Source organism: Corticium candelabrum, chromosome 22 (genome assembly GCF_963422355.1).
Source record: "Corticium candelabrum chromosome 22, ooCorCand1.1, whole genome shotgun sequence".
In the NCBI taxonomy this organism is placed as follows: domain Eukaryota; kingdom Metazoa; phylum Porifera; class Homoscleromorpha; order Homosclerophorida; family Plakinidae; genus Corticium; species Corticium candelabrum.
In genome coordinates this window covers 1,190,934-1,210,002 of record NC_085106.1, presented here as the reverse complement: position 1 = coordinate 1,210,002, position 19,069 = coordinate 1,190,934, and the positions used below count along the sequence as shown (strand labels likewise).

The following is a 19,069-nucleotide window of genomic DNA, read 5'->3' as shown; positions in this document are numbered from 1 at the left end:
ATCATCACCTCAATAGACTACACGCCGTTTTTTCAGGAAGCTGCATTGCCGGGTTTCCTCTATGATTAGATTCGAGGTCTAGTGCACCCTAAATTCAACTCTCTGAGACATGGGGAGCTACAAAGGCTTCGGAATGCGAATAGCGTGGGAGTGCCAGCTTAGCAGATAGACAAGATCAATGCGAATAATTCCAAACAAGCAACCAAACAACAAACATATGCAGTGTAGGACGAATAAACCGACACTGAGTCGTTCGGCGTGCGTCTGCCGACTCTTGTAAATGCATAGTTGCGTTTACGCAGCCGAGGCGAGCAGCAAAAGCCAACAAAACACCTGTAGCTGCATACCACAAATGACATTGACGTAACAAGCCAGCGATAAAGCAATCAACGAACGCAACCGCACAAACATAATTCCATTTACGGCAAGCCCTGCCTACCACATAGTTCGAGCCGTCTGTTGAGTTTACAAAACGCATCCGGATAGTCTTCTCTCATTTCGTGCAGGAACGAGCAAGAGGGTGTCGCATGGCCTACTTCTTCTGTCCAACGAGGTTCGGTCGGCGACGGCGCAAGCAAAAAGCCCAGCAGGTTGCGTTCCAGGGAGGAAACTTTGAAGAACCGCAGTATGCTCCAGAGGTTACCCACCACTACCCACCCGGTTGCTACTCCGTTATTCTTCAAGATTTTAATGCGTACGTCGCCGACGAGTTGACCGTTCGCGAGGGCGGCATCGTTCAGATGCTCTACAGAGAGAACGACTGGGCGTTCGTCGCCAACTTGGACGGCGAGGAGGGATACGTGCCTTTCTCTTTCTGCGCAGAGAATCACCACCCTCCCAGATCGAACAGTTTTCGCTCGCAGTCGTCGGGAGGTTCACGCGAGCCAAGCGAACAATTAGGGAGAGACTCTAGAACGAGCTCAGAACTCGCGCCGAAGCGAATCGAACACAGCAGCTCGATGTCGACCGGTAGCAATCACACACAACAACAATCCTCACCGACAACTATTAAAGCGTCGATGCAGTCTCTACGCGCGACGCCGGAACGAATCGATGTGCGCAAAGCGCTAAAGAGTTCGACTCGAATCGTAACTGTCGACCGTTTGGGAGATGCAGGCTCACCTCCGACTTCTGATCGAGAAGATGGCGGAGCCCCGCCCCAGGGTAATATTACGACTGCTGCACGACGTCAAACAACACAGCCTTTCTCACGGCATGGTAACGAGAGCACTCCAGTTGGTGATCATCATACCACCTACACGGAAGTGCATGTCTGCCCTAAAATCAACAATGAAGTTCCGTCGCCCTCTGCAGATTCCCAAGCCGTGCCGTTTGTGAGAAAGCCATCCGGCTTGTATCTCGTTCTGTACGACTTCAGAGAGTGCGGAGAGGATGAGATACCAATCGGAAGAGGAGAAATCATCACTATGCTCAACGACGACGATTCCGATTGGGCGTGGGTAGCAAAACAGGACGACACACAAGGGTTCGTACCGAGAAACTTTCTTTGTGCAATAGGACAACCCGCCGTATCAGAGCAACCAGAGCAATCAAACAAAAGAACTGCAGCTAGACAGAATCACGTGTCCAATGGTATAAAAGCTAAGCAACGTCTAGTTGTGCTCTATGACTTCCAAGCACAATCTGTCGATCAACTGACGGTCTTCAGAGGAGATGTGGTTGTCTTATCGAGAGATCAGTGTGCTGGGTACCGGCATGCGGATGATTGGATCTGGGTTTACTCTCCTGACGCAAATCGTTCTGGTTTTATTCCTGCTAACTTTGCTATGCCTCCAGCATCACAGTAAAAGGTGCTTACAAGATTGGTGACTGTTGGTCACCTTGGGGGATATTCCTATGGCAGCATATATAGGACTGTCATGTCATGCCTTCAGTTGTCCATGAACACTAATTTGCAGCATGTGGGAAGAGCTGCTAGAGCAGACAGTTAGAAGCAAACGGACAGTGAAACTGTAAATTCCACTGATTTAGAGCTACTCTGTATGTTAGACTTGAAATAGAGTACAGTATCGATATTTATTCAGAATCTGAAAATAATCAATACTAATGTGCTATGCCAAATTTCAACTGTGCACTGTTGCTCCAGCTATGTGTACCCATGAAACCAAGGCAATCTACAGACACCACTAATAGAATGCACATTAACCACACCACAACTAGTTGTATCCACCTATGTCTTCCTAATGGTTTAAGCACGTGAGGACAGTTAGCTCCCCATTCTAGGAGCCATTTGAAAGTGTAGTCATATGATGGGCAGTCCTACTGGTTCCTGGCGACTCACCCTGTCTCATGAGTTCATTGAGCTAACTAGCGGCTTCTTTCATTTGGCCACAATAGAATTTGCACCCAATGTTGACTTAAGAAGCACACAAAGATCAAATACAAATTCTCTGTTGTTCCCACATCACATTGCAAAGAGCAAACACTCTGATCTAACCAACTGTATCCTTAAGTTACTCAATGTTTGTCTTACCCTGCTCACACAGAAATTGATGGAGTTAACTATACAACAATAAGCATCATTATTCACTACAACATGCATTTGGGGCTATCACCATCATCCCTCCCCATCCCTTAAACCCAGTTACTAATAAAATAGAAAAAGATGTGTTAGCTACCAGTGAGTGACGCAATTGAGACAATAATAATTAACTCATAAAGTCTAGACTTGTCTTAGCTTTCTCCATCTCATGTAAGAACTGGTAGAACTGTTGCAATGTCAGCTCTGTAATCAACAGTTGTTAGTTGGTAACACTGTAGCCATCCAAATAGCCTAATACCCATGAAAACATCTTCTGTTTCTGTTCCCCTGTCAAGCGTGAACTTCACCTGTGTAAAATTTCAGTGATGAGTTTGCAATACTGACTCTGTTCAAATACATTGGCATGCACACAACTGATTCATCTGATGAAACCAGCAAGCCTTCTTTCTTCACTTGTCCAGTTTCTTTTTCACAGTCTGTCCACCCACAATTAAAGTATGTCAATTTGGACCAGATTAGTGTCGATTTGTATAACAAACTAGGGATACTGTGTAGCAGCCAAAAATAAAAATAAAGCCTGCAACTGCACATCATTAGTAAGAACTTAAATGTTGCCCTGTCTCTAATAGTCTGTTCCATCTATCACTTATTAACATTCCACCTATAAATCTGCTTGTTCATCTGTTTTTGTCAGATCTTCACCTCAACTCTATTAAAATCTAGTTGGGTTCATTTTCAGTTCCTGGCTAGATAGAACCAGAGCCCTATATACGGCTCTAGATAAAACATAACCAATAATTGCTATTGTATCCGTTATTGATATTTGGCTCTACCCTCTAATAGCAAAAGTGAAAATGTAATATAATTACATATATTCACTGAAAACTGTAAGGAAGACAATTGGGTCACCTTGTTTAAGATTACACAATTTATAAAGCCACAAGAATGCATTCTTGGCAGTAGACTAGATCAGTACTAGCTGAGCAGATTGAACTCAAGATGCTGCCAAACAGAAGACAGAGATAGACAATTTGTCACTGCCATATTTGGGTGCAGTTAACAATTGATTACCACTAGTGATTCTGGATTCTAATAGTGACAGGTGTGTAAAGGTGTTATCAATTGTATAGTACAGTACTGCAGTGTCTTGTCAATATACCATCTGTGATATGTTGGACTTCTACCACTGCTTAATTAAACACAACAATTCACAGATTTTCATTTCTTTCATTCTTTCTCTGTCACTTCAGGCAGTTGCTGTTCCAATGTATTTTTCCATTTCTGTCTGCCTATCAGCCAATGTGTATGTACTCTCTACATCAGCTACATCAATGTGAGTGCAGAACTAGGCATCACAGTAACTACATGTCTAACAACCCAACCAGACCAAATACTAAAAACTAAACCTGTGATGTCACTAGAATATGCTAGTCTTATAAAAGCTCCTTTCAGTATGCCATATGTGATATACGGCTGCCAATAACTATATAACCCACCTGTAAAAACGTTGTCCCAGCCTTTTTTACATCACTGCTAGCAGCAGTAACTACAAAGAGAAACACAGTGAATACAATGAATACAGAAATATCCCCAAAACCCATCTAACTGTTATGATTAGTAAGGAAGCTTAGCACCTTCCATGATGACTTTGGCTACACGCGTGCGTGCGCGCAAACACACACACACACACACACACACACACACACACACACACACACACACACACACACAACACATCGTTTATGCATCCATGTCTGTACATGCATCCATGCCTGTACATGCATGGCCACCCTCTCAGTGTCTTTTCATTGGTCACTGAGAGTTTGTCAAGACTAAAACTTTGCTGTTATGCTATTGCCTACTGGTATATTTTGACAAACTCTTAATGTTAGTCAACTTTCCAAACGTGCACAGCTTGTTAGTTCAGTAAGACTTGGTGGACCTATGTTTATGATCATAACACAGTTTACACCTCCTTGATAATTATGAATAAATTTAGAAAACCCACGCTTGCTTTGGTAATTCCTTTAGAAATGTTCCCTTTGGCTCAATCTATCAGAGACCATTCCCAACATTCTTACAAATAATAACAAAACCACCCATGACTGACCTAGTCTTGTAATTAATCTAATGGCTAGACACACTAAGCACTATATTGATGGGCAATCCAGGGGACATAAAATGTCTATCCCATATTAGTATTCCAATACAATGCAAACACAACTGGAATTGTTCATTATTGTGGCATTCCTTTATATAGAATGATGCTCAGGTACTGTACTGACCTCCAAACCTCCAGTCCATATCCACAAGTCTGTTGACTGTCAAAGTCTGTCCTAACGTTGCCCTAGACAAAGCCATCAAGTGTGACTTCCACTAGACAAAAAACAAAAGGTAATTATCTAAACTATCAGTTGCGGCTTAAGAACTACCTGCATAGTAAATAAGATAACAATAGAACTGGCTCCCAAAGACTACTATGTTGATACTGTGGCCCCCCACGAGAGGAGGGCAGACAATCATCAGACTGTTTATTCATTACAGAAAAGATTTAACTTAATGGGAATAATTAGAATATTTCACAATCAAAACCAAGTACTCTGTCTCACCATGGCTCCATGGGCACATTCAATTGGGCTCTTCCAGTCTCTTCCAGAACAGGCTCCATGTGCACGCGCCCCTCTTCCAACTTCTACAGCTATGCCGTTATGGACAGAAGAGCCAGCTCTACCAACTCTGCTGCTGGTTGAAAGAGCATGCCCCTCTTCCAGTACAGGTTGGAAGAGGAAATTGCTCCTCCAGACTCTTCCTCAAAAGGCTGAAAGAGCCCAATCAAACGCACCCATGCAACACATGCCCCAAATAAATTTAAAGATTAACTAACCTCTTCTGTAAGTCTGATTAGTAGCAAAATGTCAACTTCAGTAGCATAATTTTTAATTTTTGCTTCATGTTAACAAAAGAAACTATGTGGCTTCTAATTATATAAACAGTTGATACATAGTTACCAAACCTAATAAATACAGAAATCCGCACACTTAACCATGTAAACTATACAGTAATAGACCTCCCAGGAGTAGCCAGACCCTATCCCACCACACCCTACTTTGGGGCAGGAAATGTGATTGCCAGTTCCAAGCTGACACAAATTTCTAAGCTATTGCTGGTGGCATCAACACTCATTCAGTTTCTATAAAAAAATTAGTAGAAAGTAGTCCACTAATGGTCAAATGCATGACACTTGTGGACATGAGGTATTTAGCTGAAGTCACCACATCAATTTAATCAGATATGCCAATGAGACAACCACATAGTAAACAAAAAAACAAAAAATATGGTTAGCCAGAGCCTTTCCTACCCTGGTACTTCTAGCAAGAAAGGAATCCTTTCGTACTGTATACTGTATGAGGGCGGCCAAGAGTCTGACTACAAGAGACTAGATTTGATTTGGTTTATAATCAACCAGGTGTGAACTGTTGCCTCCCTCACTAGGAAGTGTCCACATACTGCTTAACAAAAATTACTATTCCATACCAACAATCTGGTAATACATGTACATGCAAACATGAATTCTTGCTGATGGACTGTTGACCAGCTGTAAATCATAAATGCACATACAGTACACCCTCGATTATCCAATTATCCGGACAAATTCTGGTTCCCCCCCCCGACTTTTTGCATTCCCGGATAAAGAAAATATATATTTCACTTTGTACTAATACGCTGCAGGTACAGCCCCTCACAAATGAGTGAATACACAACGTAATAATCTAATAAATAGGCAGCTGTTGATGACTCGATCTTCTAGTGACATGAATGTACAGTAAGTGTGGAAACAGAGTGTGGTCTTGTACAGTGGAGGAAAATTAGTTGATATTTATCAACTTTTGATATCCAGACTTCTAACCAGTCTCCGGAAAAGTCTGGATAATCGAGCGTTTACTGTACTAGATACAGGCAGACTAACACAGTCACACTATTTGTTTTAGAGTCATCACCTAGAAATAAATTAATTATGCGTGAATTTAATTCAAGCTTGGCTTTCATTTCTGACACAACATGGAAGTTCTGTCACATGTGTGCTTGATACTTGTACATTTCCAAAATTATGCAATACTTAATGACTACATAATGCTTGATACAACCTATAACCCCAAGCTATAGGGTTGTGTAAGAACTCATGTGTGTCCTCTACCAAATTAAGTCCAGGTACACTGGCTGGTTTTATAATTCATGATACCTCTGAGCCAATGTGGGTTGCCTTCTCTGCTGCAAGTCCTACATTTTAGAACAGTGACCATCATCATCATCCATACGAATCAGATTGCAGTTCAATCAATGTATCACACCTAGTTGCTCGAGGTCCTCTTTCACGAAAGTTGGAGACAAGTTTTTCTTCAAAGCAGCCTTAAAAAACTACAAATCACAACAAGAATAAATGTTTTAACTGTGATCATGAGTGAATGCTAAAGCATATAGTATACGTGTGTGTGTGTGTGTGTGTGTGTGTGTGTGTGTGTGTGTGTGTGTGTGTCCAGATTACAGTTAAAAGAGATTGAAGAATGTTCCTCAGAGCACCAGGGTTGACGCCCAATTCACTGGCAAATGTTTCAAGTTGAGACAACAACCTTGCAGACTACAACAAACATTACCGATAAAACAATACAAACACAATAGTAAAACTTAATCAGTCACTTAAACAACAAAGCTAGTAGTGCACAATAGAGTCACTTCTAACGTTCCATACCTGATGAGGTTCTGTTAGGAAGCCAAATACGATGGCTGTAAGCTGGGCGAAAGGCTAAAAGAATAGTAGACCATCAGTAAACTTCACGAGAACCGTCAGTCCAAAACATAATACTTCATAAGAAAGCCTGGAGAGATTTCCGAAATCCGTGTACATCTGGTCATCAACAGATTCAGCAGTGAAGTGCAGCGCCATGATACAGGTAGATATCACCAACAACAGCGAACACGTGACCACTAGGCAATATGTAACGAGCGAAACGAGCGAACGAAAGACCACATCCTAAGTTTCACCAAACCACTCCGCGATAAAACACACTAGACGTACACTGCATGAGCAACTTGGCAACTTGTTACACAAGACAATACGATATTGCAATACGCAGGTAGTAACTACTTCCACCAGTTAATTATTCTTCAAAACTAGCACTGCACAGCACGGATTGCAAAAGAGCTACAATATACGGTGAGACTTCACCTAAAACCTACCTACCTGACCTAACTTTTATACTTTCAGGAAACCCGACATGCAGTTAAAAGGTTAAAAACATCCCTGGTGGCTAATGTGCCCAGCATTACAGGCTCGCAATAGCTTGAAATAAGAGAAGACGCAATCCGTCCAAACTCAACCAACAATGCTTACTAATTGCTATCAATAAGTGCTTTACTTGAAAAGCTTCTTAGGCATATTCACGGTGCATTGTATCCCATTCCCCGGTTGTATTTGTAGCTTTGCTTATGGTAACCAGCATCACCCTGCCCTTGCCTGTGTTTCACTGAATCCATGTACTGGTCATAGTACTTGTCAACTGCCTGGTTGATGGAAGGATGCTGACGTGGTGGAGAATAGTCTCTTCTGTCACCACCACCACGTCGAGGAGGTGCAGAGTTGGCAATATGGCCATCTAAACCAGACTTGTATAACTAAGCAAATAGATTCTGAACTTCAATAAATATACCTGCCACATGTCTATCAAGCTGTGGTGGGGGTCGTACGACTTTCAATCGTACCACATCACCTCCACGTTTAATAAGAGAGATTGCTTCAGTGTGCCTCATATCAGCAGTTCCTTCTCCATTGATTTCAAGTATTTCATCTCCAACCTACCACAAAAACTATCACCAAATGCCAAATGGTCTGAAATGTTATGGTATGTCTGAACAGTAGCTGGTTGCTGTCTCTCTTGTGAATCACTGGGTACATGCATGTTCAGTTGTTAAACGTCATGCAGGGTTCTCGCTACAGCGTGGCGCAGCGCCACGTTCCAGTAGGATTGCGCCACGCTCAGAAACGATAGTTAGGAGTCCAAAGTCTTACATCTAAGGAATGTTTGAGAATTCCATAAAACTGAAACATAATACTAAAGGTGACAATAGCCACAAATCTAGGCTCTTACAAAATAACACAAGATGACAGCCTCGTTCCAAACATACTGTAATTCAGGGTTCGAAAAATCCAGTCGCCAAGTCGCCATATGGCAACCACTTCCAGATGGCTGGCAACTAAACGAACGGTGTGGTCGCCAATTTGGCAACTAGAAATATTTGGTAGTCTCTATCTAGTCTTTCGTGGCAGCGGCTCTTGGATGCGAACCACCTGCTCAGCAGATGTTTTGCTTACAATTAAGGTATGTTGCCGCCTCTCTGTCTATCATTTAGTGGCACCCTGCAACATATGCCCGTCTACTTAGTACGAAGCAATCTATTGCCAGTTGTTGCTATTCTCTGGTTGACCATCATTTTATGGACTTTACTGCCTGTACCGATCTCATTGGTCTCTGCCATCAGCTCCAGACAAACCCAACTACAGACCTGCAGGCGTGTATAATTTTTCAAACAATCTTTCAAACAATCGCGGTCACCCCTATCCTTCCTAGGCTACACCAACAAATCCAAGTCGACAGCTCTATCATCGACAAGATGACATTGCGCAGCAGCTTCTCTTGAATGAAACATGAAATCTGCAGTCAAATCATAGTTGAAGGTGATGGCAACTGTCTATTTAGATCCTTTTCTACGCTGTTCAAAGGAAATAAAGACTCTCACCTTCAGACAAATAAAAACTATTATGTAGATATTTGCAAACGGTGGGCGTAGAAAGTGGCAAAACAAACAGCTTTTGCCACAGCAAGCTGCCTGAGTGTCTTTCGATCAGAAGAACTACCAGGTATGTCCAGGAGCTCATACGTCTCCTAGTGCTACTAAGAAAGTTTGTTCAGACAAAAGTTTCTGCATGATCCAGTTCTAAATGTCTGTCTGACTGCCTACAACACAACATGGAAACTTCATTAACCACTGACCCTCAATCGACCATCCTTGTGTGCAACTCCATCTTCTGCGATCTTGAGAATGAACAAAGGTGTGTTCTGATACTCACGTCCACCTCGAATGCTGAACCCAAATCCCTGCTGCTGATCTCGCTTCAGAACCACATCTATAACATCCTCATCATACTGACCATCTTCAAAGTTGGCATCAACCTCAGGGTCATCCGACATAGCACGTTGATCCAAGTTGTATCTCTGACGATCGGGTGAGTGACCGTGGTAGTCATTCGGTCTGTTGTTCAAAACGTGAACATGGTATCTGTCTCTCTGATCGCCTTGGGGATAGCGAGGAGGTTCCCTTCTGTCTTGCCTCTCCCTTCTCGGCCCTCTGTCATAATCACGTTGATCAGGTGACTGCATATCTCGTCTGCGTGATCCTCGTCCTCCTCGATCCTCGTGACCTCGAAACCGATCGTGATTATGTTGTGGTGGTGATCTTCTGTTCCACTCGTATCCTTGCTGCTGCTGTCGTGGTGGACTGTCCCTGTGCCTTTGTCTGTCTGAACGATGTCTACCAGGACCATCTGCTTCGTTCCAAGATCTGTTATAGCCAAATTGACCTCTCTCGGGTTCACCATTTCTTGCTTCATAACGACCACGAGAATCTTTCCTTACAATCTGCCAGGGTTCTCCTTGTTCCACAGGCTGTCTGTCCTCCTCAATTCCATGTCCTCCTTGTCTGTCATACTGAACTGTGTGATACCCATCAACAACAGGTTGCTCCAAATCTTCTGGTGGAGGAAGTGGTGGAGGCGGAGGTGTTGGAAAATGCTCGTTCTGCTCACCATCAACCATTTGCTACAACGTACAGAGCTATACACACACTGCACCTTGCACAAATCTAACTACAACCTACCTCTGCTTCATTGAGAGAAGCATCGTCTACAAGTCACCACATACAACATGAATAAACGAACCATGAGACAACACAGCAATGTACTGACTACAGTAAAAGCATTACCTGGTTGATCAACATGCAGAGTCACTCTCAGTCCCGACCTCTTGATAATTCCCACCACATCAGTATGATGCAGTCTTGTGACATCTTTCCCATTGACAGCCAGAAGATGATCTCCAACATGCAACTTTTTACAAAACTCAGCTGGAGACTCTGGAATGATACGACCTGCAAGATGGAGAACACAAATATATATGAAAACACGACAATAGATAATAACAAAAAAATGCTCACATATTGTGCATCCTGCTTCCTTCACACTCGACTGCAAAACAAATCCAAAGCCACCTTCTGGTCGACGCTCAAGAACAATTTCACGAAGTCCTCCAGAATCAGAAAACGAGGATGCGGCGCTCCTGTTGTCTTCATCTTCATTCACAGCTACAATGTAAAGAAAAATCAACATAACAAGTTTGCTCATGCAAGCTAGATGACTGACTTTGTTTCATATGAAACAGAAGCAGTACATCTCTACCATCTGTTACACCCAAATCTTACAAACCTGATTTGTGTACTTTTCTTCGAAGTTGAATATGAACTTGTCCCATTCTTCCACCTTCACTTAAAAGTCCAACTACATCCTTGTGAGTAGCCATGGCACACGACGTTCCATTGACAAACATAATCTCATCGTCGACTTTAAGCTGACCGCTCTGATCTGCAGCACCACCGGGAACAATAGTGCCAATATACACCTAATGACCACACATAATAATCAAATGACAAAGTTTGAGTCCATACAACACATACAGGCACACAAGCAAGCAGATAATTCAATGACCTGTGTTCCTTCTTCGTGGCCCCCAACAAGTCTAAATCCAAATCCTTGTGCCTGTCTTCGAAGTTCAACTTCTTTCGTAACGTAAATCATGTCACCATCATCATTCTGGACATCACCTGGTGGAGCTCCTTCATGGAACGCATCCTCTAAATGTCCCGACGGAAAATGCATCTGATTGTTTTGTGTCTGATGCTGCTGTCGACCAATGTTAGACTAGACAAAAACCACCAAAAGTTAGAAGCAAGATGGAGTACAAACACAAGCAAAAGAGCTATGGACAAGTTGACAAAAAAACCACAACTCATGGTTAAACTATACCTCTTTCTTTCCCTCTAGTGTTCTTTCTACCACAAATGTAACTTTGTTGCCCTTTGGACACTGTTTCAGAATACCCACTACATCACTATGACTGTAGTTCCTCACATTCTGTCCATTGATCTGAACGAGTAGATCTCGTTCTTTCAGTTGGTGGCATCTCACCTGATCCATAATCTGTTTGATCTTCTGGCCTTGAGTTGTCTCAGCAACAGTGAAGCCAAATCCATACTGACCTTTGGTAATAGTCGCTTGCAACAGTTCTACTTTCCGCCCTTCTTCAGCTGGAACTGAAGACAAAGGAGAGGGAGGCTCAACGTTGTTTGGGACAGATTTAGGTTCACCATGCCTGTGCCTTGAGTCTTTTGGATAAGGAGGGGGAACAGGTTTCAATCTGATTGGTGTAATAGGAGCATCGGGATTATCTCCTTCTATTGGCAGATCATATCCACGTCGTAATTCCAGAGTGAGATCACCTCCTACTTGGACTCCCTGGAAAAGCTGCACAACTTCATGGTGACTGTAAGCCAATACAAATCTCCCGTTGACTCGAACAAGAACATCACCGATTTGAAGTTTGCCGCTTCTGGCTGCAATGCCATTCTTAACAATGCTCTTTATCTGAAGCACTTCACCAGGTGAATCACCACCAACAATGGTAAAACCAAACCCTTGCGGACTCTTTTTCAATGATGCATGCACGACCTACAACAATGAACCCAAATGAAGAAACTACAACTGACTAAGTAAAAACTGCAAACAATTAGTTGTCAAAGGTAGTCAAAGGTTTTTCTAACAATGACTATCACACACACTACAGTCTCTGATAGTATAAATCACATCACCCACTCCAATTAAAGGCACACTCTGGAGAACTCCGCAGTATCTAGTGCTCAGCGTAGAGCAGAACTGAAATAGCAAGGTCCGGTGATCAAGGGTGTTCGCGAAAGTGTTCATGTGTAGGAATGGGTGCCTACTAAACTGTTAGAACACAATCGATGACAGTGTCCATTGCCTTCAACGCCAAAGAACCTCTCAAAACAACAATTTCCTCAAATGTTGCTGGACAGAAATAAACCGCACGAAAACATCAGTCTCTAGATAGTTTGAAAGTAGCACGACGGTTTCCACTGTGCTTGGAGCTATGAAAACAACAGAGAGACCATTTCCAGGAACGTGATAGCATCAGCAAGGCTAACCTCATATGATCATGCACCAAACAAACGCTCTACTTGGCAAACAAAATTCTTGAAATTGCCCCATCAGTTGTTAAGTTATGAAATGTTCTTAACATACATCTGTCAGGTTTGCTCTGAGATAGCACCCAGATGACCAACTTGGTCAGTACGGATTTCTCCCATTAGCAAGCGAAGGTGGAAACAGTAGCATAGCGTGCATATCCTAAGTGTGACTTTATTAAAATTCATACTCTGATTTGGCAATCGAATTTTAGAATTTACAAGTCTCATGTTACAACTGTTCACCTCTCCTTTGAGTTGTGCTTCCAATGCTATGTCATCTTCAAAGCCTGATTTTCCACTGTCATCACAGCTCATGTGTAATGTTTGGTTTTTTGACTGTACAGCCTCATGGTCTCGTTCTCTGTCTGGAGAAAATTGATTATTCACACGACTTGGACTTTGCCCATTCTGCCAACCCTATACACAACAAACACTCAAAACAGAGTAAGTTAACCGGTTATACGATTACAAAATATTGTAAGCATAGACACCTCTTTGGTTCTTCTATGATTAGTAATGAATGAGTTCAAACAATTTGAATCATTTTTTTCACATCAGCAAGTTTCAACAACATTTACACATAAAATCAAGACATCAGAAGCATTAATAAAGCAAGGAGATCAATAGGCCCTTGGTCGTATGATGGTTTTTTCTATGAAATTCCAACTGATGCATCTGACTTTCCCATCATGTCCTAACACCTTACAAAACTTCAATCATGACACACCGACTCTCGTTGCACCAACCCATCTGCTCCAGCATAGCTAGACTGCTAGAACATCCCACCCCTATTATAACCATCATACCCTATATCCACGAACATAATCAATTTCCAATTTTCATAACTCCTGTTGTGACCCACTAAGGAACAGATACTGATATTTTATAGCCCATTAGATTATGAATTTCACTGTAGTCCCAAATCTCCTGCTCATTTTGCAGTCAACAAAAATAGCCAAACATGAATGCCCACTGATTTGCACATTTCACAACACTCCAGTCACAAGCAAAATAAATAACAGAAGTCACAGCAAGACTGTAGGTAAAGACACAACAAAGCCACAGCAAGAGCACAGGGAAATAAGAAATCAGATAGAAAAGAAGAAGTAAAGAGGAAATGAATACAGTATGACTAAAAACTACACAACACAACACTATCTTATAACAACAGCAAACATTAGCTATGTTGTTTTATCTTAATTTTATGAATGATTGGTTCAGTACAGGAGAAGTAGGATCCTCATCATCTTCATCATCCTGGTAGGCATGTGGCCATCGCCTTGCAGCTTCTGCTTCACGACGCTTTGCCTCAGCAGCTGCCTCTACAGCTGTAGGTGGAGGAGGCGCAGCCCTCTCTGGATTTCTAGATGGCTTTTCAAATGATGTCCGGCGATTGATGTGGCTAAACAAAGACAATAAATAGTACAAGCAAGAAATACACTGAGCAAGGATTACATTATACCTCAGGTGGATCACTGATAAACGAAGACAGTAAAATCTACTCTACATAAACATACACCTTCAAGATGCAACTATCTGGTAGCATCCTTCCAATGCATAGATAGTCAAGCTTATCAACTGAAAGCTAAGCATTCTTCAACACTTAATTAACTTCAATAGTGTTACACTACAACAGCTACTGTACTAGATTTCCGAATATAGGGTCAACACAAGAAGGCTTTATGATGTCAATGTCATGAAATCCTAACAGAAGAACTTATGAACAATTACATAACATACTCTCACACAAGGAAACATCCACACCTAGACATACACATCTCCTTCCTAAAGACAACCCACACATCACCTACCAAAATGCTTGCAGATAAATACATACTTCACCTAATCAACTTCAGAGATCAAGATACGATCATCCTTGGTTTGGGTACTGTCATACCTATGCACTTGCCTGTATACATACCACACAGTGCCCAGCATTCATTTTGGCAAAAGAAATTCATCTTGGTAGAAAACGAATCATTCTTATCACACTACTGTAACTTCAATTCATTACAACTCTGCTCAAAGTGATGTTTTGTACGTTGGCAGACCTTAAAATGAAGCTCAAACTAACTGTTGGGTACTTCCTTTTTGAAATAATATGCAAGCTCTCACTTTCATTGTTTCTAAAATATGTAGAAGCATTCTTTTCAATGAAAGACACCTTACAAGGTGTCTATACCAGCTGTAATGTAGGGAAAGCAGAACAGACACCAAAAAGAGACAATATGTATGAGCATAGTTTCAACCATGTACTGCTGCACTGAACGAAGTCAACAACCACTTGCCAACTTCAGTGGCTGAAATCAATTTTGTCAAGCTACTGCACACTACATCCACATATCACAAATTGTCAACACAATAACGTTTCCTCCTACTTGTGCTGGCAACACTAGAAAATAACATGACCAATTTTGACAACCATTGATAAACAGTTGAGGAAAGACTAAGTAAAAAAAAAGAAAAACTCAGCACAACTATCATAAACAACATCCTATCAGTAATCTCACAAGACAATTGGTAAAGACCAACATCCTGAACTTTCATGATGACTTATTTACTTGCTACTGAAACAAGTTCCACCCTTGAACACATGGTTTCCACCTAAAATAACCGGGAATTCACATTGTGCTACACTGAAAACTTTCAAGTAGCCAAAGGTCACTCACTACTTGTAACAGCAAAATACTCAAAGCAACTCCAGATACTTACTAACAAAGAAACATACTATAAAAATATTCTTGTTGCCAGGTACCTTCAGTATAACACCACTACCACCACAACAACATAATAAAGTGAAGAATAAAAAAGAAAAATCAAGAGACTCCTTTATAGCTCTGTACAGTGCAAACTCTTCTGTAGTCAGATTGATGGTGTTCAGCACCATGTCAACATTAGAATACTAAGTGCTCTCCCAGGGTCTAGGTAACATCTATACAATAAATGATGTCCAGCGTTTATCCAGTATCCAAAACACTACACTTACAATACAATTCACCCCAGGAGTCCAATTTACATATATAATTGTCCACTCACTGCCACAGATGGATATTCATTGTAATCTCATATTACTAGTATGAACATCATTGACAAAAACCAGGAAGCGTCTGGGTATTTCCTTTCAATTTTTCTATCTCAATAATTATTGGAAGACTAAATTCTAAGCCAACTGGTGTTGCACAATGAGTGAGCAAATCTATTCTGAGAGTAGTGGCTTAGTGTCCAATGAAAGTCATTCCATGAGTTCTAGATAATACACAAAATTTGTGAAGTTTTCAAGTTGCCTAATGTACTAAAACTCAGATATTGGGTTCCAATGATTAAAAGTACAGACCCAAACACACACTCACGCGCGCACACGCGCATGCATCACCCAACTATCCTAGAAGTAAATAGACAGATACAGATTTCTCATGCTGTGCCTTTCTACACTCCACCTCACTGCATGCATAATAACAATTGTATCCTGCTGCCTTTAGACAGTTTTTGCTGTACTATGCCTACGCTCGAGCCAAATTTGAAACTAAAATAGAGATTTCAGTACATAACTCATATCACAACACAAATTGACAAATAGTTCTTTTGTAACCAGACATCTTCCACTTCATTATCAGACAACCTTTAACTTACTCAATGTAATATGTTCCAAACTTGGGATCATGTGCTTTTTCCCAGCCATAGGGTACATCACCTGAAACACGCACTTTTTTGTCATCCATCATTCAAAGAAATAAAACAGCTACAGTACCATCACCGGATATCTTCAGACGCCCATCTTGCTGCATGGCAGCAATGCGTGGATCCAGCCAATGAGTGGTCTGGGTTGTGTGACTATAAAATATAGAAATATAACATAAACTCTGCACTCGACAGAATAAAATCTGACTCTATGAAATATTTCTCATTGTCTTCTGTATATGCAACTTCCCAATTTGGCGGCAGAGGACCAAGAGGTGGAAGATCAGGAGCTCGACGAGGTTCAGCAGAACTAGAACCACCAGAAGCAGAAGGACCAGGTGGACCAGAACGTGATCCTCCTCTAGGTGGACTCCTAGCATGACGTCCAAATCGCTCAGCAATTTCCCCCTTGAAAACCAGTTATTATCAATAGTCATAAGCTGACAGAAACAAATAAATAAACACCTTCCGTTCAACTGTTGGTGAGGCAGCATCACTTGGTGGTTTTGGAGTTCCATAGTAGTTGCCACCATACAATCCACTCTCCAATAAATTATTGCTCCTTTCCATCACCAAAAATTCCTCCACTGACAGGAATGTGTAGTCAACTCCAGATTTCTCCCCAGGGCGGGGTGGACGGGTAGTACCTAGGTCACAGTGCATATTTGCAGGCAAATTGCAACAATGTCGACGAGCAAACGAGAACCGACAAGCATGCTAAACGGATGGAAAAGATGATGAGTCGCGGAACCAAAGCGTGACCACGCCCTCTTCTTTTGAATAGAATGTCCAGAAAGGGTTACTTACATGGAATTGTTCTCGTGTACAAATTGTCTCTAATTGTCTGCTGCAGCTCGTGGTCGATCGAGCCCTTCTGAAATCGTGTAGACAAATAGTGCGCGAGATCCTTGCCGAGGGAGATTCCTAGAGCAAAACACAAGCAGTCGTACGTCAAATCAATACAGCAACGCAACGAAATCGCAAAACACAACAGAAAGGCAGCGAGAAAGAACGAATTTGCATGCGGGAGTCGACGAGCAAAGCAGAGAATGCAGTGGGCGGGAATACGCAGCGAAATGAGTTCGCGAGATCAACGCAACGACGTCGCGCCGTTGTCCAAACGCACCAAGCAGGACGCACCAAACGCAACAAGTTGGGACAGCTCCGGAAGTGACAGGCACGCAAGGCAACTCCCATGGGGAGAAACAGGCAACACTTGTGGCTAGGAAGCGTCTCTCGAGGGACCGAACCAACACGAAACGACACCGATTGCATCGCTCTATCCACATACCTGGTTTAGTCACCCTCAGACGCAGCGGGTCAGCCGAACGCTTTATGAGCGAGATGACGTCTTTGCGAATAAGGCCAGACACTCGCTTGCCATTGACCTCCAAAATGATGTCATCGGGATGCAACTTGCTGCCAGTGCCCTTGTAGAGGACCCTATCGTGTCGCATCTCGCCCATGTAGAGAAACTCGGCGTTGTCCGCACCGCCTTCGATCGTGACGTTGAAATGATTCTCGTCGTCGCGGCATATTGACACTTCGCGTGCGCGTTCGGCCCAGTGCTTGCTCTTTTTCTTCGTCCCGAACTTCGACATGGTCGGGGGTGAGACGAGAACGGCGCACTATCGCTAGGAATCGCTTTCAGCCGTTGCCGTTCCCAAGCATGCGTGCATTCCAACAACGAGTAGGTAAGCAGACGGGTAGCGCGCGGTAGGCAGAAATGACATTGCTATGGGCGCAGTGAATATATTCGGGTATCATGTAATGTCATTAGACAACTAGAACGCAATACAATCTACGTGTTATACGTCGTGTTCTATTAGTCGATAGTTTGTTGTTAGATAGCGCGTCGTTGCACACGAAATCGTGTTGCTCTGAAAGTATTGAAAGAAATGGAAATTTCAGCGTTGTGTCTGTTAACTCGCGTTTGTCTCTGCTGTAGTTCTACAATGTTGTACACTCTAGCCACTGTTTTTACGAGTGTCCCAGCATATTCTCGGTTTTGAGTGGCGAACTGTCGACGGGTCATTAGGACCACCCGCGTCGACAACGCAAACAGTCTCCGCGCGACTGAGCTATGCGAATGCAGTCTGTCAGCTAGTTACTGGCTTTGGTATCACCTTGTTCACACCATCAACTGTCACACTATCTGTCACGTGAGATGCTCACAATGGTGCGATACTCTTAGGCCAGTCTACTCAATTATGCTATCAGTGCCGGTAAGTCATCGGATAGCAATGGAATGAAAGTTGGCAACCCCTACGACGACGACATTTTCGCTGGCGGCTAGCTAACAACGTCCCTTGCGCGAACGCGTTTGTTTCTTGTTTGATGACGTTGCTATGATGATCAATGAGCAGGAAGATGCTTGATAGATAGTGCATCGCGGGTTGGCAACGGTTGATGCGTAGGCATGCGGCTTCGTGAGCGTGCTTGCGATTTTACGTCGTACGTTGGCTTCTAAGTTCTGGAAGGCGTAACGTAACCACCAACAAAAGCGCGGGTATGGTTACT

The 19,069-nt window shown here is 42.6% G+C and overlaps 3 protein-coding genes across 3 annotated transcripts; 1 reads left to right on the top strand and 2 right to left on the bottom strand.

Annotated features, from left to right (window-relative positions):
• Positions 1-459: 459 nt before the first annotated feature.
• Positions 460-2,088, top strand: LOC134197379 (SH3 domain-containing protein Dlish-like). The gene has a single exon (XM_062666694.1). The coding sequence runs from the start codon at positions 528-530 to the stop codon at positions 1,806-1,808; it is 1,281 nt and encodes a 426-aa protein (XP_062522678.1). The 5' UTR covers positions 460-527; the 3' UTR covers positions 1,809-2,088.
• A 308-nt stretch (positions 2,089-2,396) lies between these two features.
• LOC134197380 (COMM domain-containing protein 7-like) lies at positions 2,397-7,461 on the bottom strand. The gene is made up of 9 exons (XM_062666695.1): positions 7,365-7,461; positions 7,251-7,304; positions 7,047-7,139; positions 6,853-6,919; positions 6,744-6,781; positions 4,789-4,879; positions 4,000-4,049; positions 2,802-2,850; positions 2,397-2,746 (listed from the first exon to the last, which is right to left on the bottom strand). Exons 1-9 carry the CDS (start codon positions 7,443-7,445, stop codon positions 2,670-2,672), a joined length of 600 nt encoding a protein of 199 aa, XP_062522679.1. The 5' UTR covers positions 7,446-7,461; the 3' UTR covers positions 2,397-2,669.
• A 113-nt stretch (positions 7,462-7,574) lies between these two features.
• Positions 7,575-18,223, bottom strand: LOC134197378 (membrane-associated guanylate kinase, WW and PDZ domain-containing protein 2-like). Its single transcript, XM_062666693.1, has 17 exons — positions 17,841-18,223; positions 17,357-17,473; positions 17,015-17,196; positions 16,758-16,957; positions 16,620-16,702; positions 16,502-16,562; positions 14,096-14,273; positions 13,115-13,288; positions 11,634-12,335; positions 11,316-11,528; positions 11,037-11,229; positions 10,769-10,915; positions 10,538-10,702; positions 10,433-10,458; positions 9,550-10,374; positions 8,209-8,353; positions 7,575-8,154 (listed from the first exon to the last, which is right to left on the bottom strand). The coding sequence occupies exons 1-17, from the start codon at positions 18,148-18,150 to the stop codon at positions 7,940-7,942; spliced, it is 3,936 nt and encodes a 1,311-aa protein (XP_062522677.1). The 5' UTR covers positions 18,151-18,223; the 3' UTR covers positions 7,575-7,939.
• Positions 18,224-19,069: the final 846 nt, after the last annotated feature.